The following is a 26,993-nucleotide window of genomic DNA, read 5'->3' on the forward strand; positions in this document are numbered from 1 at the left end:
TAAATTGAGCCAATTGATTATTGTTCTTGGGAATGTACATCACCTTGGCATGCCTGTAGTGCTTGTTGAAAATGTTCCATGCATAAACACAAATAATCATACAGATTAAATAAAATATTATATAATAAAATAATATACAATAAATAATATATTATTTGTTTGATTCGGAAGTACTCTGTGTACTGCAAAGTCTGTACACATATCATTAGCTCAATGTCAAAAATGTTCAAATAGAATCAACACCTTTCTATCAGGACATCATACCATGCTGTGTTGAACTGATTGAGTTATTGAGAGCTTCTTTCCCTTTTAATTTCCATTCATACAATCAAAGCCATAACACATGTGGCCCGGTCCATTGATCATGTGCTTGGCAATCTCTCTATTGTACAGAATAATATTGTACATAATAACATGATTGATTGCTTTAGTAAGTATAGTGCTATGATTTCTATTTCATTCCCATTAATCAAACTGTTACCACAGCGCTCCTCACAGTCACGGATTCAGTGGTAAGCCCTTTGCTAATGGGTAGGGCCATGAGTTTTTACTGTCTTTATTTTACCAGGTTGCAAGTTAAGAACAAAGTTAAGTTAAGAACAAATTCTTATTTTTTTTATTTTCAATAATGGCCTAGGAACATCATTGAAACAGGAACTGCCTGTTCAGTGGCAGAACGACAGATTTGTGCTTTGTCAGCTCGGGGGTTTGAACTTGCAACCTTCCAGTTACTAGTCCAACTCTAACCACTAGGTCTACCCTGCAGTCTAGTTCTAATTAGTCAGGTCATGTGGTCAGGAAAAACTTGTAGCATAAATAATGGTTGTTCCAGTACCACTTTGAAGATCCCACACTTTGAGAGTGGCCATATCGTTGGTGCTCTCCAACAGATGCTTGCGGAGAGCCTCTAGCTGATTATATTGTTCCAATCGAATTATACATTGACTTACATATACATTGACTTACATATACATTGACTTACGTCAATTTCCAGACGAGAAAGCCGTGGACTTCATCAATGTCATCCTGTTCACTGTATACTGTTCCTTTCTGTATTGAAAAGTAATAGAGTTGCCATTAATGTTCTTCAATTAGCAACTGTTGAATATATTTTAATACAGAATAGACATGCACAAACTGTCACGTCTTAACAAGGTGGGTGGAATCAGGCGCAGAGAGCAGATAGTGATATGACAGTTTATTCTCCGGTGAACAAAAAACACGGTCAACCCAACACACACAGGGTGAACAATCCAACACAGGATTAAAGACAGACCGGAGAATAACAACACAAGAACTACACCGACTGACATGAATACAAAAATAACAATCCTGCACAAAACAAGGGCGGGACAACCTACTACATATACAGACACTAATTAACTAAACAACACACAGGTGAAACCAATCAGACAAAACCAACAGATACACGAAAAGGGATCGGTAGTGGCTAGTAGGACGGTGACGACGACCGCCGAGCACCGCCTGAACAGGCAGGAGAGCCAACCTCGGCGGAAGCCGTGACACAAACACACGGTTTACTTGTGTGTCATTCACAGCTTTGTATTCAGTTCTTTTTATGGCCTATTCAACACCATATCCAGACGAAAGCATATGTTGAGACTTTGGCTCCTGTAGTGGAAATAAAAAACAACGGAAATATAATCTTTACCATAAAAAAACATTTGTTTTAATCCAAAAATAAGAACCAATGACCCTGATGTGTCTGGAATACCGACACCGCATAAGTGGGGAGAAATACATTTACTTCTCGGACTTCAAGGCCTATAGGAAATCATGCTTTTTCTTTGTGAGTGGACCGACCCTTTTCATTTCCATGACCCTTTGATTCTTACCATTTTCCTCCACATCTCAGAGACACTCTGAATGTGGTTTGGTTGAACTCTGTGGTACATCTCTGAAAAGAACACATTAGTGGTGTTCCTCACAGTGTCAGACCATCTGTTAGTCAGGATAAGTAATAAGATAAGGATAAGTAAATGTAAATGTAGTCAGGCCTCAGCTAACTTCCTCTGCTTTTTCTGTGTTCTTCTGCTGAACACTGGCAGCTAATGCAATCCATGTGTAGCACAGTCCTGATGACTTTGTCCTTTCGTGGGTGTTAAAGCAGGCCTTCTTGCCACCCCTCCTATTCCATCTTCCCACAGGAGCTCAAGGTTGGGACCAGTGACCACGCACCGTAAAGCACGAGCTTGCTGTCCATTGTCACTTCTAAGCCTTAATACCAACAACATCCGGCTAATATTGGTTTGAAATCCCAATCAGATTTTCACATGTACAACAGCACAGCCAACCATTATGAGGTTAAGCAGTTGCTGTGTGTGAAGTAGGCCTATTTAAAAATCATTTTGACTTACATTTACATTACATTTAAGTCATTTAGCAGACGCTCTTATCCAGAGCGACTTACAGAGCGACTTGGAACTAGGCTGGATTTGGTTAATATTTAGTCCCCTATAGTTAGCCCACATAATGTGATTCCTGAAACAAAATAAGTAGACTGCAATATACATGTAATCTATTTGGATAGAGAGATTCTAAAACATAGGCTATAACACAGCAAATAACACGATTCACCAACAATGTCCTGTGGGCTAAAGGCTATTTTTTCCCACAAAGTGTTCTTCGTGGGAATGAATCATCCTCACTACCGATTGTCAAAACCATGAGTCAACAATTTATAGAAGACTCCATGCATCAACAATTTGCAGTAGATTGTATGCGTCAACAATTTAGAAAAGCCCATTTTATTGTTACGCGATACCTGGGATCTGTCCATGGTGCTTGAAGTTGAAAGTGATGATGGTTCATTCCCACGAATGGTGATCCTAAAAAAAATATATATATATTTCACGTCTATATTTATTTTTTCAATGAATGTATTAACATCGTGCAAACTGTGTTTCAATAGTTTTTGGCTCTCATGCAACCATATGTCAATGCATGAAACAGGCTGCATGAAGTTTGTAGCCTACAGTATTTGGATTAGACTGGATACATTTTCCCACCTTCGATTGGCTGTCGTTTTTATTTTATTATTCTAACCATTTCGTAGAAAATTTCAACGTGCTTTTGGTTAAATGTTCTTAGTATAAAATCTACTATTTGCTAATTTCCCAGCACTAAACTCACATTCCGTTCTCAATTGCTCATAGATTATTTTACGAACATCGACTTTCGGTTGTCCAGTCACTTGTGTGTGCTGACTGATCGGTAAGAGCTAAATGCAGGCGATCTGTTCTACGACTACGAGATAAGATTATGAGCCCTTTCTCCTATGCTAGCCTATAGCCAAGGTAGCCTACAATATGTGTCCACATAAATCAATAGATAGGATATGACAACGAAGAGTGCGTAACATGATCACGGAGTCTTGGATACAGCATCTTCAAGTAGTAGCCTACAATATTTGAAACAAACTAAACCGCGCGATGTATGAGGACGTTTCAGGACCCATCCCATTGTAGTCGGAGCTGCATTCACTTGCCTCACAAGGATAACGTCTGACGTTTCTCCAGTAACCTCCTGCCTACATGCATGTTTGTGGTGCTGAATTTAAACAGACGGGATTGTTTCGCGAGACGTAAATTGTCATTTTGTGGGATCAGAATGAAACATTTTGAATGGCTCGCTTCCACTTAAAATTCAAGTACGAGGGACGTTAGTATGCAGCACCGTCTGTGAAGTTCCGACAACCAACAAGGGATATGTAACCGAAATATGACATGCTTTTTTTGTTGCAAAACCTGCCTTGTTTTAAATGATCTGCGTTGATGAATATGAATGCCGTATCCTTAAAACATTAAGGTAGGCTACATGTTTAGACCAGAATACGCTTTTTGATAGGTCTTGTCCATCAACATGTGGCACTTTGAAGGTCCGTAGACATTATTATGATGAATCAAGAAGCAACTACTGAAAGGATAATGTGTAATAATTCACACTAATATGAAAACACCTTATTGTTATAATGGATGAGAAATCCAATAAGCTGATCTTAGTTCCTATTTTAGCTGTTCTTTTTGTAATGATAGGCTATCAATATATCTGTCCAGCTGGCAGCAATTCTTGCCACTTTAATACTGGGGATAAATTGAGAGGGGCCAGTCTACTTTCTACCCAATATCGGACAAACGAAGACTTTTACACAGAACTGGAGGATGACAGCCCTCCGAAATTGCCATCAAAATTCAACTTTACTGAACGAGACCTTCAGCGGCACGTGGATTTCAATATCAAAGGAGACGATGTTATAGTGTTTTTACACATTCAAAAGACTGGTGGAACCACGTTTGGAAGGCACTTAGTTAGGAATATTCGTTTGGAGCAGCCATGCGACTGTAAGTCAGGGCAGAAGAAATGTACATGCCACCGACCAGGCAAAGACGAGTCCTGGCTGTTCTCTCGGTTCTCTACGGGCTGGAGCTGTGGTTTGCATGCCGACTGGACAGAGCTCACCAACTGTGTACCTGTCATAATGGACAAGAAGAAAGCTCAAAAGAACAAAAGGTACTGTATAACATTCTATGTGATCTGTTGTGTTTCTCTGTGTGTGTGTGTGTGTGTGTGTGTGTGTGTGTGTGTGTGTGTGTGTGTGTGTGTGTGTGTGTGTGTGTGTGTGTGTGTGTGTGTGTGTGTGTGTGTGTGTGTGTGTGTATACACATTTTACTATACTCGAGAAATACCTTTACATTGACAATCACACTTTCAGTAGCATTGCCTTCAAGAAAAAGTGCTTCTACTTCTGCAATTGCAGCATAGCGTACTTACAGTTAAACATTGAACTTCGAGACTATGAGCTGTAATGCAAAACAGACATTTTAAGTTACCTGAAACAACACTGAGTTGTTGGTGATGTTTTACAGGTCTCAGGGATAGAGACATCCAAATCAAATCCAAATGATACTTTATTGGTCACATACACATGGTTAGCAGATGTTAATGCGAGTGTAGTGAAATGATGTCATTCTAGGTCCGACAGTGCAGCAATATCTAACAAGTAATATAACAATTTCCCAACTACCTAATACACACAAATCTAAAGGTATGGAATAAGAATATGTACATATAAATATATGGATGAACGATGGCCGAGCAGCATAGGCAAGAGATCAGTGGTCACCAACCTTTTCTGAGTCAAGATCACTTTTGCAGTCGAAAAGCAAGCTGAGATCTACTGCTCAGATATTTATTTTTTTACATTAACCTCACACAAACAGTTTAGTAGGAATACGGTTTGGGCGGTAGGTCTAATACATTATCACAGCATATTGGCTATATGATTGACCTGACAGTATTGTTAATCAGACCATGTTATATTTCAAAACTCGAGCTTTGATAACAAAATAGATCAGTTGGTTTAGCACTTGTGAGGCACTGTGGAGCATGAATTGAAATAATTAGCTTTTTTATTTTACTGGACTGATGGTACCTGCATCTAATGGTCAACAAGGTCAAATCATGATGTCAGTGATATTCAGGTCGAAAAGTCGGTGCGACCACTGCAATAGATGGTATAAGATACAGTATATACAGTATATACATATGAGATGAGTAATGTAAGATATGTAAACATGATTAAAGTGGCATTATTTAAAGTGACTATTAATCCATTTATTAAAGTAGCCAATGATGTCTATGTAGGCAGCAGCCTCTCTGAGTTAGTGATGGCTGTTTAACAGTCTGATGGCATTGAGATAGAAGCTGTTTTACAGTCTCTCGGTCTCAGCTTTGATGCACCTGTACTGACCTCACCTCCCGAATAGCAGTGGGGTGAAAAGGCAGTGGCTCGGGTGGTTGTTGTCCTTGATCTTTTTGGCCTTCCTGTGACATCGGGTGCTGTAGGTGACCTGGAGGGCAGGTAGTTTGTCCCCGGTGATGCGTTGTGCAGACCGCACCACCCTCTGGAGAGCCGCTGTGGCGCCTTCTTCACCACACTGTCTGTGTGGGTGGACCATTTCAGTTTGTCTGTGATGTGTACGCAGATTAAGTGAAATTTTTCCACCTTCTCCACTATGTCCCGTCGATGTGGATAGGGGGGTGCTCTGTTGTTTCCTAAAGTTCACCATCATGTCCTTTGTTTTGTTGACATTGAGTGAGAAAGTTGTTTTTCTGACACCACACTCTGAGTGCCCTCACCTTCTCCCTGTAGGCTGTCATTGTTTGGGAATCAAGCCCACTACTATTGTGTCGTCTGCAAACTTGATGATTGAGTTGGAGGTGTGCATGGCCACGCAGTCATTGGTGAACAGGGAGTACAGGAGTGGGCTGAGCCTGCACCCTTGTGGGCCCCAGTGTTGAGGATCAGCGAAGTGGAGATGTTGTTTCCTACCTTCACCACCTGGGGGTGGCCCATCAGAAAGTCCAGGACACAGGGCGGGGTTGAGACCCAGGGCCTCAAGCTTAATGTTGAGCTTGGAGGGTACTATGGTGTTGAATGCTGAGCTGTAGTCATTTAATAGCATTCTTATATAGGTATTCTAGATGGCGCCGACAGAGATAGTCACCTCGCTTCAAGTCCTTTGGAAACAATGCAGTATTTATTTTATTTTTTTATGTATTATTGCTTACATTGTTACCCCAGGAAATCTTAAGTCTTATTACATTCAGCCAGGAACTATTGGATATAAGAGCGACTTCAACTTACCAACATTATTACCAGGAATACGACTTTCCCGAAGCGGATCCTCTGTTTGAACCACCACCCAGGACAATGGCTCTAATCCCAGAAGCCGACCCAAAACAATAGAGCTGCAGAAGAGGCAGACGGAGCGGCCTCCTGGTCAGGCTCCGTAGACATGCACATCGCCCACCACTCCCGAGTATACTACTCGCCAATGTCCAGTCTCTTGACAACAAGGTAGATTAAATTCGAGCATGGGTTGCCTTCCAGAAAGACATCAGAGATTGAAACATTCTCTGTTTCACAGAATCATTGCACTCTCGGGATATGTTGTCGGAATCGGTTCTTCCACCGTTCTTCTCCACGCATCGTGCCGACAAGAGATAAACACCTCTCTGGGAAGAGGAAGGGAGGGGTGTATGCTTCATGATTAATGACTCATGGTGTAATCATAACAACATACAGGAACTCAAGTCCTTCTGCTCACCCGACCTAGAATTCCTTACAATCAAATGCTGGCCATATTACCTCCCAAGAGAATTCTCGTCAGTTATCGTCACAGCTGTGTACATTCTCCCTAAGCAGACACCAAGACAGCCCTCAAGGAACTTCACTGGACTCTATATTAACTGGAAACCATATATCCTGAGGCTGCATTTATTGTAGCTGGGAATTTGAGCAAAGCAAATTTTAGAACAAGGCTACCTAAATTCTATCAGCATATTGATTGCACAACGTTCGGTGGTAATACACTCGATCGCTGCTACTCTAACTTCCGCAATGCATACAAAGCTCTCCCCGCCCTCCAAATCCGACTACAACGCTATCTTGCTCCTATCATCTTAAAGGCAGAAACTCAAACAGGATGTACCAGTGACGAGAACCATTCAACACTAGTCTGACCTATTGGAATCCACGCTTCAAGATTTTTTCTATCATGCGGACTGGGATATGTTCCGGTTAGCCTCAGAGAACAACATCGATCTATACGCTGATTCGGTGAGTGAGTTTATGAAGAAGTGCTTTGGAGATGTTGTACCCGCTGTGACTATTAAAACCTACCCTAACCAGAAACCATGGATGGATGGCAGCATTCGCTCAAAACTGAAAGTGCGAACCATCGCTTTTAACCATGGAAAGAGGTCTGGGAATATGGCTGAATATATTCAATGCAGTTTTTCCCTCCGCAAGGCAATCAAACAAGCAAAATGTCAGTACAGGGACAAAGAGTTGCAATTCAACGGCTCAGACACGAGACGTATTTGGCAGGGTCTACAGAAAATCATATAAACTATAAAAAGAAAACCAGCCAGTTGGACACCTACGTCACGCTTCTAGACAAACTAAACACCTTCTTTGCCCAATTTGAGGATAATACAGTGCCACCTTCGCAGCCCGCTAACAAGGACTCCCCCCCCCCGTGTATTTGACCAATACCATTTGATTTGATTTGATTTGATTGCTCTTGTCCAGATGGGATAGGGCAGTGTGCAGTGTGATAGCGATGGTGGACCAGTTAACCGGGAGATTTCAAATGCAGCTGGTGGCTATCAATTACTCTCTGCACAGAGAGCTAGTGCTGCAGAATACAGTGGATGGATGTGATAGAAACCTGAAATATCATAAAAGTTTGGTTACAGTGATGAGTTGTGTCAGGTGGAGTGGAATGTGTAAGTCTATAAGGTGTTACCAATAAAATGGGCATCTCTGCAATAACAATTAACTGAAGCATAAAATGTTGCCACTGCTAGGAATTGGCGATGCTTGCTATATGCCCAGAAGTGTTAAGTAAGTGCTTTCTGTTTGATCTGCTTGTCACTTTCCCTTGAACTCGCCTGGAAACATCACAGGGTACAAGGTTAGGAAGGGTGGGAAAGTCACATGAAGTTCATCCGTCTTTAGTGTGAAGAAGATTCTCTCTCCTTCACCACTATGAAAAGATAGCATGGAAACTGATGTAGAACATAAGGGATGTTGGCCAGTCACAAGGTTCAGAGCCTCCCTGGAGGATTCTGAACGCAGCTCTGTTTCCTCAGAAACATTTCCAACACTATCGACCTCTTGAGCTGTAGTGAACACACACAAACTGCCGTTTACACTTCTGGCCTGTCTTCAGCCATTCAAATCGACATCTACAGTGTAGCCTATTCATTTCGCTATTCGTGTTCAAACATGATGTGGTCAGTGTATACACCATTGAGAAATTCTTCGATTTTATATATATATTATATATTTTTTTTTTTTGGGGGGGGGGGGCTGGATTACAGGAGGGTTATTCAAGAGGACTGTCTGAAAGCATGCCAGTCCATAGTGTGGGTTGTGTGATCTTTACCCTTTTGTCTGGTATCTGTTTCTATGCCAACGCTCTCTATAATCGTCAAGTCAACCATGTAATCTCTAATCTAATCCATTATAGCTTCCTTTTAAGAATTGTACCTCCACTGCTCACTGTCTGTGGCATGAATTGTAATGTGTCCTCCAGACCTGATGTTCAATTTCTTAAACAGTTCAGTGAAAATCTCACTTTATAATGTCATATTATTTTAACTCATACCCAAATGATGTTGTTGACTAATCCTAAACTCGTATTTGTGGCCTAAGCATAAATTGGAGAAAAAAAACACTTCCTCAAAAACGTGTATCTCAAACAGACCGTTTAAAAAATACTTGCTATTTCCTCAGACATTACCAGTCAAATGTTTCAGAACACCTACTCGTTCTATGTTTTTTAATTATTTTTACTATTTTCTCGATTGTAGATTAATAGTGAAGACATCAAAACTTGAAATAAAACATTAAATAACACATATGGAACCCTGTAGTAACCAAAAAAGGTTTAAACAAATAGAAATATATATTTATATATTTATTTTTATATTTGAGATTCTTCAAAGTAGCCACGCTTTGTCTTGATGACAGCTTTGCACACTCTTGGCATTCTCTCAACCAGCTTCATGAGGAATGCTTTTTCAACAGTCTTGAAGGAGTTCCCACATATGATGGGCACTTGTTGGCTGCCTTTCCTTCACTCTGCAGTCCAACTCATCCCAAACCATCTCAATTGGGTTGCGGTTGGGTGATTTTTGGGGGCCAGGTCATCTGATGCAGCACTCTATCGTCCATCCGTCGATATATATCCAAAATGTCCATTTATTTGGTGCGTTTGATCCAGAAAAAAAGCTGGTTCCTACTTGCTCAACATGACTACAAAATATCTCAAAAGTTACCTGTAAACTTTGCCAAAACATTTAACACTACTTTTATAATACAACTTTAGGTATTTTTTAATATAAATAATCAATCAAATTGAAGGCAGGATGACCTGTGTTCAATACAGGAAGAAAACAAACTGAAGCATGCTTTTTGGTCACGCACCTCTATCTAACAGTACACTTCAAGTGACCCTCGTTCAAGATGGCCGTACTTCTTCATTACACAAAGCAATAACCTCAACCAATTTCTAAAGACTGTTGACATCCATTGGAAGCGATAGGAACTGCAAGATGTTCCCTTAGAAATCTAGATTCCCAATGAAAACACATTGAAAAGAGAGTGACCTCAAAAAAAATCTGAATGGTTTGTCCTCGGGGGTTTGCCTGCTAATAAGTTCTGTTATACTCACAGACATGATTCAAACAGTTTTAGAAACTTCAGAGTGTTTTCCATCCAAATCTACTAATAATATGCATATCTTATCTTCTGTGGATGAGTAGCAGGCAGTTGAATTTGGGCATGCATTTCATCCGGACGTGAATATACTGCACCCTTTCAGCAAAAAGTTAACTTCTTGAAACTCCCCATCCCGGATCCGGGTTTGTGACTAAAGCCTCAGGCTCATTAGCATAACGCAACGTTAACGATTTCTGAAAATCGCAAATAAAATGAAAATAATGCGTCTGCTCTCAAACTTAGCCTTTTCTTAACAACACTGTCATCTCAGATTTTCAAAATATGCTTTTGAACCATAGAAATGGACTAATTTGTGTAAGAGTATGCAAAGCTAGCATAGCATTTTGAGTAGCATTTAGCACGCAACATTTTCACAAAAACCAGATAACCAAATAAATAAAATCATTTACCTTTGAAGAGCTTCTGATGTTTTCAATGAGGAGACTCTCAGTTACATACCAAATGCGCAGTTTTTCCTAAAAGCGTCTGTGTGTAGGAGAAATCGTTCCGTTTTCTACATTGCGTCTGGCTACCGAAACGAACCGAAAATTCAGTCACCTACAACGTAAAACTTTTTCCGGATTAACTACATAATATCGACCGAAACATGGCAAACGTTGTTTGGAATCAATCCTCAAGGTGTTTTTTCACATATCTCTTCATTGATATGCAGTTCGTGGAAGCTTGCTTTCCTCTCTGTATCCCATGGAAAAATACTGGCAGGTGACTTTTGCGCACCAATTTCGGTGCAGGACACCGGGCGGACACCTGGTAAATGTGGTCTCTTATGGTCAATCTTCCAATGATCTGCCTACAAATACGTCACAATGCTGCAGACACCTTGGGGAAACGACAGAAAGGGCAGGCTCATTCCTCTCGCATTCACAGCCATATAAGGAGACAATGGAAAACAGAGCCTCAAAAATCCTGCTCATTTCCTGGATGCCATCTCATCTTGGTTTTGCCTGAAGCTCATGTTCTAGGGCACGCACAGAGAATATCTTGGTCGTTCTGGACACGTCAGAGTGTTTTCTTTCGAATGCTATCAATTATATGCATAGTCGAGCATCTTTTTGTGACAAAATCTCTTGTTTAAAACGGGAACGTTTTTTCATCCAAAAATGAAATAGCGCCCCCATAGATGTAAGAGGAAAGAAATTCCAAAAAATGTACTTTTAACAAGGCACACCTGTTAATTGAATTGCATTCCAGGTGACTACCTCATGAACCTGGTTGAGAGAATGCCAAGCGTGTGCAAAGCTATCATCTAGGCAACGGGTGGCTACTTTGAAGAATCTCAAATATAAAGTATATTTTGAATTGTTTAACACTTTTTATTTCATATGTGTTATGTGTTATTTCAAAGTTATGATATCTTCCCTATTATTCTGCAATGTAGAAAATAGCAAAATAAAGAAAAACCCTTGAATGAGTTGGTGTGTCCAAGCTTTTGATTGCTACTGTATATATACACATACAAAAGGACCTGGACACCCCTTTCAATTAGTGGATTCAGCTTTTTCAGACAAACACGTAGGAAGTGGTACTCGTTAAGCAAGCAACGTGACATCCGTTATACATATTTGTCTACTTTAGAATCTTATGGATTGGCTACAGTGTTTTGAATAACTATTGAATTGTACAGGAAGACCATAACAATATGTACCGAATCCAAAGCATTGAAAAACCTTCTGCTGTCTTCCTGGGATTGACCTCTCCGGTCCTCTGTCATCTGATGACCTTCTGCAGGAGGCAGGCCTTTGTCTGCTAGACACAGAATGCACTCCGTCTTAATTACCAGGGCTGCTCATCTGATCTGAGGTGTGAAGATTAAAAGTACCAACACATATGGCCCCGGAGCCTCAACAATAACATGGGAAGAAGGAAACCCAACTAAAGCCTTTTCATGCACCAAACCAATACTCCGAATTAGGGAAAGGGTCGGAAACATTCCGGTAAATTTCCATGGGAAAGTTAATTTAGCTTAAATTCATCAAAAAAAGTTAGCTTATAACAGTAAACCTTTTTTTTGTGGGATACACAAAAGGCAATTATACTGTAGGTATTGTGGCGTGTTTTGGTTAAACTATCCCCAATTCAATGGAATTTCAACCCTCTGCATGCACAGTGCATTCTTCCATCACATGTGCAGTGCACACTTCCATCACATTAGCTGCTTTTCAAGATCTTGCACACTAATGAGATGCTATTGAGCCCTCACTACTACACCGTCTGAGCCAAGGACTACATGCTTTCTGGTAAGTTTTGAATCAATACTGGGTGGGGTGAATTTATTTTATACGACATACATAATTTTTTGTTAACTATTAAATAGTAGCCTACAGCAAAGTGTGTTTAAATAATTTCCAACTTATTAACCATTTCTGCTAGTTAGTTTTGGCTACCATGTGTGTTTTAGCTTGTTTGAGCCTGCTAACTGTTTTCCATTAAAAAAAAAAATATATATATATATATATATATATTACAATGGATTTGTTTAATCTAACTGCTTAACTATTTATCTTTACAAGAAATTGTATTTATTTATTTTTTACTCATTTTTTTCTAATCTTTACAGGAAAATGCCACAGGCACTATCTGATGCATGGAGAACATTTCACTGCAGCTAATGTAGAAGGAAAAGCTGTGTACATTTGCAAATACTGTGCCAAATCATATGTGAAGAAGGCAACAAAGTTGCAGAATCATCTGGCCAAGTGCATAAAGTTCCCTCGGCGCTCACAACAAGCAACCTCTGACAAAAGTCTGTCTACTTCTATTGGAGGTAAAATTGATGAATCAGACACCTTAACAATAGCAACAGCTCATGGTACTCCTGGAATCAGAAGTTCTTTTGATTCTTTTTTGAGAAATGCTGATGAATGTCTTGCTTGAGCTGTGTATGCAACTGGTTCACCTCTGATGCTCACAGGCAATGTGTATTGGAAGATATATATATTGGAGATTTCCAAATATTCTTTGCCCAGCATGCACACCTCCAACCAGACATGCTTTATCTACTCATTTGCTGGATGCAGAGTTCAACAAAGAGAGTTCAAGTGAAGCTCAAGCAAATCATAGAGAAAGCAAATTGTATTGCAATCATCTCTGATGGATGGTTGAATGTTCATGGGTAAGGAATAAATCATTGCATCACCCCTCAACCAGTATTCTACAAGAGTACAGTCACAAGGGACAACAGATACACCGGTCTCTACATTGCAGATGAGCTGAAGGCAGTCATCAATGACATTGGACCACAGAAGGTATTTGCACTGGTGACAGACAATGCTACGAACATGAAGGCTGCTTGGTCTAAAGTGGAGGAGTCCTACCCTCACATCACACCCATTGGCTGTGCTGCTCATGCATTGAATCTGCTCCACAAGGACATCATGGCACTGAAAACAATGGATACACTCTACAAGAGAGCCAAGGAAATGGTTAGGTATGTGAAGAGCTTCCCAGCAACACCCGCTGGGGTGGTGTTGTCATCATATTTGACAGTCTCCTGGAGGGAAGGAGTCACTCCAAGAAATGCCATATCACAGTCTGACTATTTGGACAACCCTATCAAGAGGATCCTCCTTGAATATGTATTTTGGGAGAGAGTGGTAAGCAGCCTGAAACTCATGAAACCTATCACAATAGCTATTGCACGGATTGAGGGAGATAATGCCTTCCTGTCTGACGTGCAGACTTTGCTTGCAGATGTAAGAGAATAAATCCGTACTGCCCTGCCCACCAAGCAGAGGAAACTGCAGTTCTGAAATACATCAAAAAGTGTGAAGACTTCTGCCTGAAGCCCATACGCGCCACAGCATACATGCTGGACCCCAAGTACGCTGGCAAGAGCATCCTGTCTGGTGCAAAGATCAACAAGGCCTATGGTGTCATTACTACCGTGTCTCGACACCTTGGCCTGGATGAGGGCAAGGTTCTTTGCAGTCTGGCGAAGTACACATCCAAGCAAGGGCTTTGGGGTGGAGATGCAATATGGCAGTCGTGCCATGGATGGAAGGGACTTTGTGGATCAGAGGCTCTTTCCCCTGTTGCCTCTATCATCCTCCAAATCCCACCAACATCAGCCGCCTCAGAGCGCAACTGGTCCTTGTTTGGGAACACACGCACCAAAGCACGCATCAGGCTGACCAATACAAGGGTTGAAAAATTGGTGGCTATCCGGGCAAATTTTAGGCTTTTTGAGATTGACAACGAGCCATCCTCAACAATGTTGGAAAGTGACAGTGAAGGATGAGGCCTCAGTCTGATGTTCAAGAGGTCCAGGGAGAACACATGGAAGCCTGAGAGGAAGACAACCAAAGCTTTAGTTTCTAGACTATCATTTTCCAGATGTATGTTGAAAACGTTTTTAGGAGATGCGATGGATCATTGGGGATCATTCAATCTTCCCTTTCTTTTGTTGTTCAGTGAAATCATTCCATGTGAAGAGTCAACTCATTTAATTAAAGTTCAATTTGTAACTAAATAGTTTTAAAAACGATTCTATTGGAAGGTTTTAATCATTTCCAATTATGTCTACTTATGATAAGATCATGTTTATGTTTCTGTCTCCAATATGATATGGTAAATATATCCAATGCAAAAAACATCTACATTTAAATGGTATTAATAATCATTTGCATATATTTCCGTTAATTCCCATAGATTCCCGTTAATTCCCACGGAAAGTTTCCACCACTGAATATTCCCCGAAATGTGCAACCCTACTCAGAATCATATTTTTCCAGGAACTTGAAGAGACTTCACATCATTACATTATCGCTCTCCGAACAGTGTCAGATGGTGTTCTATTCAGCTGGAATGGAGCATGGTGTGATTTTCACCACCCCTGAAAGCTGAGAGTGTGAGCGCAAGGTGCTCCAGTCACCTTAGTTACTAACCAGAGAGTGAAACAGAGAGTGAGAGAGAGAAAGAAACAGAGAGAGAGAAACAGAGTGAGAGAGAGAGAAACAGAGAGAGAGAAACAGAGTGAGAGAGAAACAGAGAGAGAGAAACAGAGTGAGAGAGAGAAACAGAGAGAGAGAAACAGAGTGAGAGAGAGAAACAGAGAGAGAGAAACAGAGTGAGAGAAACAGAGAAAAAGAGAGAGTGAGAGAGAGAAACAGAAAGAAAAATGGAGTGAGTGTGAGAGAGAGACAGACAGAGAAACAGAAAGAAACAAAGAGAGAGTGAGAGAGAGAGATAAACAGAGAGAGAAAGTGAGAAACAGAGAAAGAGAGATTGAAAAACAGAGAGAGAAACAAAAGGGTGACTGTTGTTTCTTCCACTGCTACTGATTACCCAGAAGTCTCTCTGTCCTTGCTTAGATTATTGACAACATTGCTGCAAACTTTGGCGAAATGGCAAATCAAAGCCCCGCTCTGCCAGATGACTTTGTCATGCAAAGTAACAAGGTTCATGCAGTCTCATTGATTTACCAAATGAATACAAAGTTAATTATGTTCTTTAATGATTGTTTTCATCTCATTTGATGGAATGACATTCAATGTTTGACTTTGTCAGCATCTTCATTGGCTTGTTGCAGCATGCAGTTGTTACACACAACTATAAATGTCAGCAAGAACCATTAATTTTAAAATGAAAAACTCTGTTTAGCAGTCGTCTTGACATTTAACAAATCACTGGCATAGCTTTGGAAAAATAAGTAGATTGACTTTCTATATCCCCATCTTAAATCTGCTTAAGATTCAATTATTAATGTGTTGGTACATTTGATATTAGCTACAGTGCTTCTTCTCATCTGTTCTCTTTTTAAAGTTCACATGAGGGGTTAAAATGGTGTTATTCTCCTCACATGAAAATAAATTGCTGTAGGAATGTTTCCACATGTGTAATTGCAATGGCTGTAATGCCATTCTGTAAAATTAAAAGGTTTCTTAGCCAGGCTGAGTATAATAATGCAAATGTGTTAAAAATAAAAATGTCTTATTTCTGTGCCATCCACTCCACTATTACTGTAGTCGTCCATGGTGTTGCATTGATACACATGTATTACTTAACACTACCACTTGGCGAGGCATTCGGAGTGTTACTGCTGCAGGCACATGCCTCTCTTCTCCGCACTTTGGTCCGTGACTGTTGGAAGTAGTCTGGTGAAAAGAACAGAGAAGCTAGCTCTCAGTGTTTCCTTTTTTTAAAATGCTGTTTTACGGTTTTTATGGTTACGTATTCAAAAGATAACATGTTTAAGTAAAGCTGAGTTGAGTTTTCTGGTCATTTTGAGTGAGTGAAAAAACGAGTGAGATTGTCCCAGAGTAGCCAAGTAGCTAGCAAGCTCAGTTTTGTATGCAAGTCAATGAGAAGATTTATAATGGGAAATAAATGTGTGCGCCTGTGTGGGTATGAACAGTGTATGTTAGTACAGTTGAGCTCCATGGTGCTTACAGCATGGTGATAAATGCTCCTGCATTTCCCCTCAACAATTTAGAAAATAATAGATTCACAACCTCACCATTTCCAGGACAATCAGAATAATGAGCAACCTGCAGCATCAGTAATGGTCTGTTATTATTCACATGGCACAGCGATGACACGCTTCTGTCCCACTCCTGGCTGAATAATACACCACATCATATTTTATTAATTGTAGCCAATGCAGAGAGGCCTGCAATTACTGATTACACCTTACCACTTAGATCAGATCACCCAGCCATGTCTGCCTGCCCCCACCTGTCCCAGGTATCACTGAGCCATGTCTGGCAGTCTGTCCCCGGTATCACCCAGTCATGTCTGCCCGTCTCCCCCTGTCCCTGGTATCACCCAGTCATGTCTGCCTGTCTCCCCCTGTCCCTGGTATCACCCAGTCATGTCTGCCTGCCTCCCCCTGTCCCTGGTATCACCCAGTCATGTCTGCCTGCCTCCGCCTGTCCCCGGTATCACCCAGTCATGTTTGCCTGCCTCCCCCTGTCCCAGATATCACCCAGTCATATCTGCCTGCCTCCCCCTGTCCCTGGTATCACCCAGTCATGTCTGCCTGTCTCCCCCTGTCCCTAGTATCACCCAGTCATGTCTGCCTGTCTCCCCGTGTCCCTGGTATCACCCAGTCATGTCTGCCTGCCTCCCCCTGTCCCCGATATCACCCAGTCATATCTGCCTGCCTCCCCCTGTCCCTGGTATCACCCAGTCATGTCTGCCTGTCTCCTCCTGTCCCTGGTACCACCCAGTCATGTCTGCCTGTCTCCCCCTGTCCCTGGTATCACCCAGTCATGTCTGTCTGCTTCCCCCTGTCCCTGGTATCACCCAGTCATGTCTGCCTGTCTCCCCCTGTCCCTGGTATCACCCAGTCATGTCTGACTGCCTCCCCCTGTCCCTGGTATCACCCAGCCATGTCTGCCTGCCTCCCCCTGTCCCTGGTATCACCCAGTCATGTCTGACTGCCTCCACTTGTCCCCGAGTGCCTGGGCCTTAGCTAGTTAGTCTTAGACATCTCCCAGCATTTTGACATGTGGGTGGGGATGGACTGTCAGGATGAAGTCGAGTTGTGGCGATACAGTAGGTTGTGTTTTTTTAAATACTCCACAGTACTGTGACCTAACTTCCTGCCCAAACGGTGGTCGTTGGCCAGTGTGTTACTAATGCTCTGTCCCTGAGGTAGAGCTAACCCAAATGTACTGTCGTCTCTCGTGCACATGATCAAAGCCAGGAAATCATGGTTGACCATTAACATATTGGTGGATTAGTAAAGGCAAGAAAACATTGTTTGTGATTAACATATTGGTGGATTAGTAATGGTTGAGGAGTCAATAGGAAGATTTATGTAAATAAATAATTACTGTCGTAGAAGTTCAAAATGCATACATTCCCTTCATAAGAAATACATTACTCTACACATTTAGCAAACATTCTTATCCAATATATGTCTTACAGGAGACATTAGGGTTAAGTGCTTTGCACAAGGAGACCTTCTCAGATTTTGTTCAACTCGTAGGCTCAGAACGGATACCTTGCAGTTACTGGCCCAACGCTCTTAACCACTAGGCTACATGCAACCATCTACGCATGACCTAATCATCTCAGTGAAGGTGTTTTTTCTCACAGGGATCTCCTGCTCAGTGAAACAAGAGCAACTGAAAAGGCCCCAACGATGGTCTGACCAAACACATTACAGGAGGAGCAGCAGCCTATGGGCCAGAAGCCCAGGGACCACAGATAAACCTGCAGAAGTAAAGTTGTACAGATTTACGGCCCTGGTCGCATCAGCAGGCCTGCGACGCGAGCGTTCCCGATTATGGGATGTTTATTATGTGTGGAGCTGAGTGTGCCCTTGTGGGCCTGGTCCTCTCGGGTGTGGAGATTGCTTTTCATGTGTCATTAATCCAAGCCGTCATTGCTGGCAGGGCAGAGCTGTAATCCAGTAGGTTCCAGTGGTGGGTTTACCATTAGGCAGAAGAGACCATTGTCTCAGGCCACACATCATCAAGGGGCCCCATGAGCATAATTTAACAAAATAATAATAGTAAAATAATCATAAAAGAAATGTAAAAAAGGTGCTTTCAGAGAAAAATGTTAAGGCATTTATTTTGTAACAAACAGCTGCTGCTGACAAGACGCCTTCGTGAGGTGGCTTCTCCACATTTTGTTGTGTTGCACCCATCTACACACAATACCCTATAATGACAAAGTGAAAATGTGTTTGTTGTTTACATTTCTGCAAATGGATTGAAAATTAAATACAGAAATATCTCATTTACATAACTACATAAGTGTAATATTGGCTGCCGTTTTATGGCCCTCTAACCAGTTGTGTGTGTTTTTTTGCATTATTTGTAAATTATTTTGAGCATAATGTTTCTGCCACCTTGTCTTATAACCCGAAAAGAGCTTCTAGATTACAGGACATCAGTTACACACCCCGTACTGGAGAAATACTTTTTCTTTAACGAGTCGGACGCAAAGGATTTACTTCAGACACCCGACAAGGCCCACATCCCTGTCATTCACAGGAGAAAGAGACGGAGGTAACGGGGACCAAGGTCTGGATCCGACGGCGAGTGGGTAATCTCCTTTTACCATTAACCAACGTACAATCAATGGATAATAAAATAGACATAAAAAATGTGTAATATCTTGTGTTTCACCGAGTCGTGGCGACATGAATTATATACAGCAGGCAGATTTTACGGGTTTTTTTCCCGGCAGGATAGAACATTGGCCTCATTAAGACAAGGTTGGCGGTCTATGTATATTTGTAAACAACAGCTGGTGCACGATATCTAAGGTTTTGTTAACCTGAGATAGAGTATTTTCTGATAAGCTGTAGACCACACTTTTTACCGAGAGAATTGTCATCTAAATTCTTCGTAGCTGTCAATTTACCACCACAACCGATGCTGGCACTAAGACCGCACTTAATGACCTGTATACGGCCATAAACAAACGGGAAAACGCTCTCCGTAGCCTATGTGAATAAGACCTTTTAACCTTTTTGGGATAGGGGGCAGCATTTTCACGTTTGGATGAATAGCGTGCCCAGAGTGAACTGCCTCCTTCTCTGTCCCAGATGCTAATATATGCATATATTAGTAGTATTGGATAGAAAACACTCGGAAGTTTCTAAAACTGTTTGAATGATGGCTGTAAGTATAACAGAACTCATATGGCAGGCGAAAACCTGAGAAAAATCCAACCAGGAAGTGGGACATCTGAGGTTTGTAGTTTTTCAAAGCTTGGCCTACCGAATACAGATTGAGATATGGATGAGGTTGCACGTACTACGGCTTCCACTAGATGTCAACCATCTTTTGAAACTTGAATAAGGATTCTACTATAAAGGAGTGGCTCATGAGACCTCTGTGTCAGTTGTCTGGCAAAGAGCCATGGTCTCATGACGCGCGCCCCCGACAGAGTTACCTTGCGTTCCAGTGCTTTTTCTGATGAGAAAGTAATTCTCCGGTTGGAACATTATTGATGTTTTATGTTAAAAACATCCTAACGATTGATTCCATACATCGTTTGACATGTTTCTAAAGGACTGTAACGGAACTTTTTTGTCTGAATGAAGTGTCAGTACCTCGTGAAGATGGATTACTGGGCTGAACACGCTAACAACAAGTGGCTATTTGGACATAAATGATGGAACTTTATGGAAGAAATCAGTCATTTATTGTCGAACTGGGATTCCTTCTTTTTGAAATCTGACACAGCGGTTGCATTAAGGAGAAGTCTATCTTTAATTATGTGAAAAACACTATCTTTTAACAATGTTTATTATGATTACTTCTGCAAAATCACCGGCTGTGTGTTTTTTCGCCTTGGCGGTGATCCAACATAATCATATGTTGTGCTTTAGCTGTAAAGTATTTTTTAAATCGGACACGATGGGTAGATTAGCAAGATGTTTAACTTTCATTTGCTGTATTGGACTTGTTAATGTGTGAAAGTTACATATTTAAAAACCATATTTTTGAATTTCGCGCACTGCCTTTTCAGTGGAATGTTGTTGAGGGGTTCCGCTAGAAAGGTTAACAGGTCAACATTCACAGACGGATTGCCAGGATCTCCCTCACCAACTTTAAACATCTGCTATCTGAGCAGCTAACCGATCGCTGCAGCTGTACATAGTCTATCGGTAAATAGCCCACCCAATTTACCTACCTCATCCCCACACTGTTTTTATTTACTTCTCTGCTCTTTGCACACCAGTATCTCTACCTGTACATGACCATCTGATCATTTATCACTCCAGTGTTAATCTGCTAAATTGAAATTATTTGCCTTCCTCGTCATGCCTTTTGCACACAATGTATATAGAATCTTTTTTTCTACTGTGTTATTGACTTGTTTATTGTTTACTCCACGTGTAACTCTGTGTTGTCTGTTCACACTGCATACTTTATCTTGGCCAGGTCGCAGTTGTAAATGAGAACTTGTTCTCAACTATCCTACCTGGTTAAATAAAGGTGAAATAAAAATAAATAAACGTGTACTCCGAGCATGCACTGACCAAATGGCACGTGTCTTCACTGACATGTTCAGCCTGTCGCTGACTGAGTCTGTAATACCAACATGTTTCAAGTAGACCACCATTGTCCCTGTGCCCAAGAACACTAAGGTAACCTGCCTAAATTACTTCTGACCTGTAGCACTCACATCTGTATCCACTCCTGTACTCCCTGTTCACTCATGACTGCATGGCAAGGCATGACTCCAACACCATCATTAAGTTTGCAGATGACACAACAGTGGTAGGACTGATCACCGACAACGATGAGACAGCCTATAGGGAGGAGGTCAGAGACCTGGCCGTGTGGTGCGAGGACAACAACGTCTCCCTCAACGTGTTCAAGACAAAGGAGATGATTGTGGACTACAGGAAAAGGAGGACCGAGCATGCCCCCATTCTCATCAACGGGGCTGCAGTGGAGCAGGTTGAGAGCTCCTTGGTGTCCACATCACCAACAAACTAACATCTGAACTCATATGGCAGGCGAAAACCTGAGAAAAATCCAACCAGGAAGTGGGAAATCTGAGGATTGTAGTTTTTCAAAGCTTGGCCTACCAAATACACAGTGTCTATGGGGTCAAATTGCACTTCCTAAGGCTTCCACTAGATGTCAACCGTCTTTAGAAACTTGTTTCAGGGTTCTTTGAGTCAGTGGTCTGGCAGAGTGTCACAGGCTTGTGACGCGCGGTCACGAGAGAAGTAGCTCTAGTTCCATTGCTTTTCTACAGACAATGGAATTCTCCGGCTGGAACATTATTGAAGTTTTATGTTCAGAACATCCTAAAGATTGATTCCATAAATCGTTTGACATGTTTCTACGAACTGTAACGTAACTTTTAGACTTTGTCTGGACGTACTGCTCGCGCCTCATGAAGATGGATTACAACAAGTGGCTATTTGGACATAAATGATGGACTGTATGGAACAAATCAAACGTTTACTGTCGAACTGGGATTTCTGGGAGTGCATTCTGATGAAGATCATCAAAGGTAACTTAATAATTATAATGCTATTTCGGACTTCTGTTGACTACCCAACATGGCGAGTATTTCTTTGGCTAGATTGGGCTCTGAGTGCCGTACTCAGATGATGCTTTTTCTGTAAAGTTTTTTATAAATCTGACACAGCAGTTGCATTAAGGAGAAGTCTATCTTTAATTCTGTGAGTAATACTTGTATCTTTTATCAATGATTATTATGAGTATTTCTGGGAATTGATGTGGCTCTCTGCAAAACCACCGGATGTTTTGAAAGCAAAACATTACTGCACGTAACACGCCAATGTAAACTGAGATTTTTGGATATAAATATGCACATTATCGAACAAAACATACATGTATTGTGTAACATGATGTCCTATGAGTGTCATCTGTTGAAGATCATCAAAGGTTAGTGATTATTTTATCTATATTTCTGCTTTTTGTGACTCCTATCTTTGGCTGGAAAAATGGCTGTGTGTGTTTTTGTGACTTGGCGCTGACCTAAAATAATCATATGTTGTGCTTTCGCTGTAAAGCCTTTTTGAAATCGGACATGATGTGTAGATTAACAAGAAGTTTATCTTTCATTTGCTGTATTGGACTTGTTAACATGTGAAAGTTACATATTTCTAAAAAAAAATATTTTTCAATTTCTATGCCTTTGATATTCGTACTGGATCTAACCGTCTGGGCAAGAGGGTCACTACTAATGTCAAAAAGTGGAGCCGGACCCCTCCCTAAATGATGAAAGCTGCAGTTAAATGTCCATTTACTCTGACTCTAGGGTGGGGAGTCGAATAAAGGATTTGGACTCATCTAATGACCTTGGGACCAAATCCAAATTCATGCAGCACTTGAAACAGAAGGCCACGATACCTGATCAAAAGCCTTCTGTGCATCCAGAGATAGAGCCACGTTTTCCCCACCCTGATTCTGGGCAGATGATGTAACATTTAGGCATCTTCTTATATTATCTGACAGTTGATGACCAGCAACAAACCCCGTTTGATCAGGGTTTATAATATCTGTTATGACTTATCCTAGTCGCTTTGCCAAGATGGAAGTGAGCAGTTGGTAACTGTTTTGGTGCAAAGAGATAAATTAAAATGAATTACAATCAGTAGCATCTTTGCCTTCTTTAAAACACTGATCAGAGATTCTCTCCAAGTATACAGTGAGATAGATATCTGGTTTCTAATACATTTGAAAACACTTCCACTAATATTGGAGTGACATGGTCTGGGAAGGTTTTAAAGAATTCAGTAATATGCCCATCAGAACCGAGACTTTCATTATTTTAGAGTTTTTGAGAACTTCTGATATGGGTCTATCTAGTTCTGTCACTGCTGAGCTCGTAAACTCAGGAAGTTCAATGCCTCGGAGACATTTTTGTAGTTTATCAGACTCAGAACATTTTTCTAGATAGACAATGAACAGAGTAGCAGGAGTTTAAAAGGGTGGGGGGGCAATGCAAATAGTCTGGGTTGCTATTTGATTAGCTGTTCAGGAGTCATAGCTTGGGGGGTAGAAGCTGTTAAGAAGCCATTTTGACCTAGACTTGGTGCTCCGGTACCGCTTGCTGTGCGGCAGAGGGAACAGTCTATGACTAGGGTGGCTGGAGTCTTTGACATTTTTTAAGGCCTTCCTCTAACACCACCTGGTATAGAGGTACTGGATGGCAGGAAGCTTTGCCCCAGTGATGTACTGGGCAGTATGGACTACCCTCTGTAATGCCTTGCAGTCGGAGGCCGAGCAGTTGCCATATCAGGCAGTGATGCAAACTGTCAGGATGCTCTCGATGGTGCAGCTGTAGAACCTTTTGAGGATCTGAGGACCCATTCAAAATATTGTCAGTATCCTGAGGGGCTATAGGTTTTGTCGTGCCCTTTTCAAGACTGTCTTAGTGTGTGTGGACCATGATAGCTTATTGGTGATGTGGACACCAAGGAACTTGAAGCTCTCGACCTGCTCCACTACATGGGGTTGTGCTCCGTCCTCCTTTTCCTGTAGTCCACAATCATCTCCTTTGTCTTGATCACGTTGAGGGAGATGTTCTTGTCCTGGCACCACACGGCCAGGTCTCTGACCTCCTCCCTATAGGCTTGGTTTCATCAGGTCAGAGAATCTTGTTTCTCATGGTCTTTAGGTGCAGTCCTTTAGGTGCAGCTTGCTTGGTGGTGCCCCTTGCTTAGTAATGTTGCAGTGAAGCATGGTGGTGTCAGCATCATGTTGTGGGGATATTTTTCAGTGGCAGTGACTGGGAGACTAGTCGGGATCGAGGGAAAGATTAACGGAGCAAAGTACAGAGAGATTCTTGATGACAATTTGCTGCGGAGTGCTCAGGACCTCAGACTGGAGCGAACGTTCACCTTCCAACAGGACAACGACCCTAAGCACACAGGCAAGACAATGCAGGAGTGGCTTTGAATGCCATTGAGTGGCTTAGCCAGAGCTGTTTAATCAGCTTATTGATATGCCTCACCTGTCAGGTGGATTGATTATCTTGGCAAAGGGGAAGTACCCACTAACAGGCATGTAAACAAATTTGATTTTTTGATTGAATAGCAGAGAGCACTGATTTGAGATTACAGGCTCTGGCCCAGTACTATTAGCATTTTGGGAAATGAAAAGCTCTGCATGTTTATGAGACATTTCTGCATATTTGATGCTATTTCCTATGAAACTGTTTAATATGAGCTCATAGTGTATCTCTAAAAGCCACTCTGAGTAATGAAAGGAGTGCAGCTTGCCAGAACAGCCAGACAGGCAAACAGCTCGTCTGCTCTGACGTTGCTGTCAAATACTTGCTGGTCCGGCAAATATGAATCTCCCAACATATGATTCAGCTCTTCTTCTCTGATAATTATTATTATTATTTTTCTTATTTACCCTTTATATAACTAGGCAACTCAGTTAAGAACAAATTCTTATGTACCCTTTATATAACTAGGCAACTCAGTTAGGAACAAATTCTTATTTACAAGGACAGCCTAAGAACAGTGTGTTAACTGCCTTGTTCAGGGGCAGAACAACAGATTTTTACCTTGTCAGCTCAGGGATTCATTCTATCAACCTTTCAGTTACTGGCCCAATGCTCTAACCACGAGGCTACCTGCCGCTGATTAAGGGGGACTCCTGGACTGGACGAGAGGCTGGCCAGGACCTCTCTGCTTACTGAATGCTCAACACTACTGGAGATGGCTTGTTGAGTGTTCATGTCTCCCTGTTTCACTGTAGTCAGATAATGCCTTCTGCATTTATCCATGTACCAAATACACTGTTGCATTTTAATATTTTGTAGCCTTATTTTGATGATGATTGACATTTTCAGTGCTCCAGTTTTAAGACTTTCCTAACGCTCTCTGTTATTTCCTCTCATTGAGACCTCTTGTAAATCCTGCAGTGCTTTTGAGGTGTGATGAGATGTAATAATTACAATAGGCCCGAACACCTAGTGGGATGATTCTCTACTTCACGGGGCATATTGTGTCTGAACACAATGTAGACACTATCCACACTGTTTCTCTTGTATTTGATCAAAAGGAGATCATTGCCAGACGGGGAGAGGATGGAGGATGTGGCTGCACACTGGACAAACAGCTAAATACAGTCATCAATGTGATGTCAGTGAGTCTCTGCACACATAGTGGAGTGACTCAGAGACAAGGTGCCCTGCATGTCCCCCAGAGTGAGTCAGAAACAAGGTGCCCTACATGTCCCCCAGAGTGACTCAGAGACCAGGTGCCCTGCATGTCCCCCAGAGTGACTCAGAGACAAGGTGCCCTGCATGTCCCCCAGAGTGACTCAGAGACAAGGTGCCCTGCATGTCCCCCAGAGTGACTCAGAGACAAGGTGCCCTGCATGTCCCCCAGAGTGACTCAGAGACAAGGTGCCCTGCATGTCCCCCAGAGTGACTCAGAGACAAGGTGCCCTGCATGTCCCCCAGAGTGACTCAGAGACAAGGTGCCCTGCATGTCCCCCATAGTGACTCAGAGACAAGGTGCCCTGCATGTCCCCCAGAGTGACTCATAGACAAGGTGCCCTGCATGTCCCCCAGAGTGACTCAGAGACAATAATATAATAATAATATATCCCATTTAGCAGACGCTTTTGTCCAAAGCGACTTACAAGTCGGCTGGGGCCACTACTTTTACATATGGGTGGCCCCAGCGGGAATCGAACCCACGACGCTTGGCGTTGCAAGGTGCCCTGCATGTCCCACAGAGTGACTCAGAGACAAGGTGCCCTGCATGTCCCCCAGAGTGACTCAGGGACAAGGTGCCCTGCATGTCCCCCAGAGACAAGGTGCCCTGCATGTCCCCCAGAGACAAGGTGCCCTGCATGACCCCCAGAGTGACTCAGAGACAAGGTGCCCTGCATGTCCCCCAGAGTGACTCAGAGACAAGGTGCCCTGCATGTCCCCCAGAGACAAGGTGCCCTGCATGTCCCCCAGAGACAAGGTGCCCTGCATGACCCCCAGAGGACTTCCTGCCTGTGTGGTGGCTGAGCTCAACATTACTAACTGTAATGGCGAAAAACTGGAGATTGTGATTATAAATTCTTCATTGTACACTAATGAAAATATCTTGATTTAGGGACTTAGGGAAAACAGACACCACCAGCTGGAATGCTGTTAGCTTTCTTTCTCTGTCGTCTTCCACACCTCAGTCTTTGTTGAAGACTGTTTATGTGTTCGTATCTCCCATTAAAAGTTTTAGTGTCACAAGCTTGCTCAA

General features: G+C 42.0%; 1 protein-coding gene across 1 annotated transcript in view; it reads left to right on the plus strand.

Moving 5' to 3' along the window:
• The first annotated feature begins 3,527 nt into the window (after positions 1-3,527).
• LOC135547672 (heparan-sulfate 6-O-sulfotransferase 3-B-like) overlaps positions 3,528-26,993 on the plus strand; it is a 149,707-nt gene continuing 126,241 nt past the window's right edge. The window contains exon 1 of the mRNA XM_064976868.1: positions 3,528-4,530. Within this exon, the coding sequence (XP_064832940.1) occupies positions 3,992-4,530 (539 nt within the window). The 5' untranslated portion in view covers positions 3,528-3,991. The remainder of the gene's footprint in view (positions 4,531-26,993) is intronic.

The sequence above is a fragment of the Oncorhynchus masou genome, chromosome 10 (genome assembly GCF_036934945.1).
Source record: "Oncorhynchus masou masou isolate Uvic2021 chromosome 10, UVic_Omas_1.1, whole genome shotgun sequence".
NCBI lineage: Eukaryota > Metazoa > Chordata > Actinopteri > Salmoniformes > Salmonidae > Oncorhynchus > Oncorhynchus masou.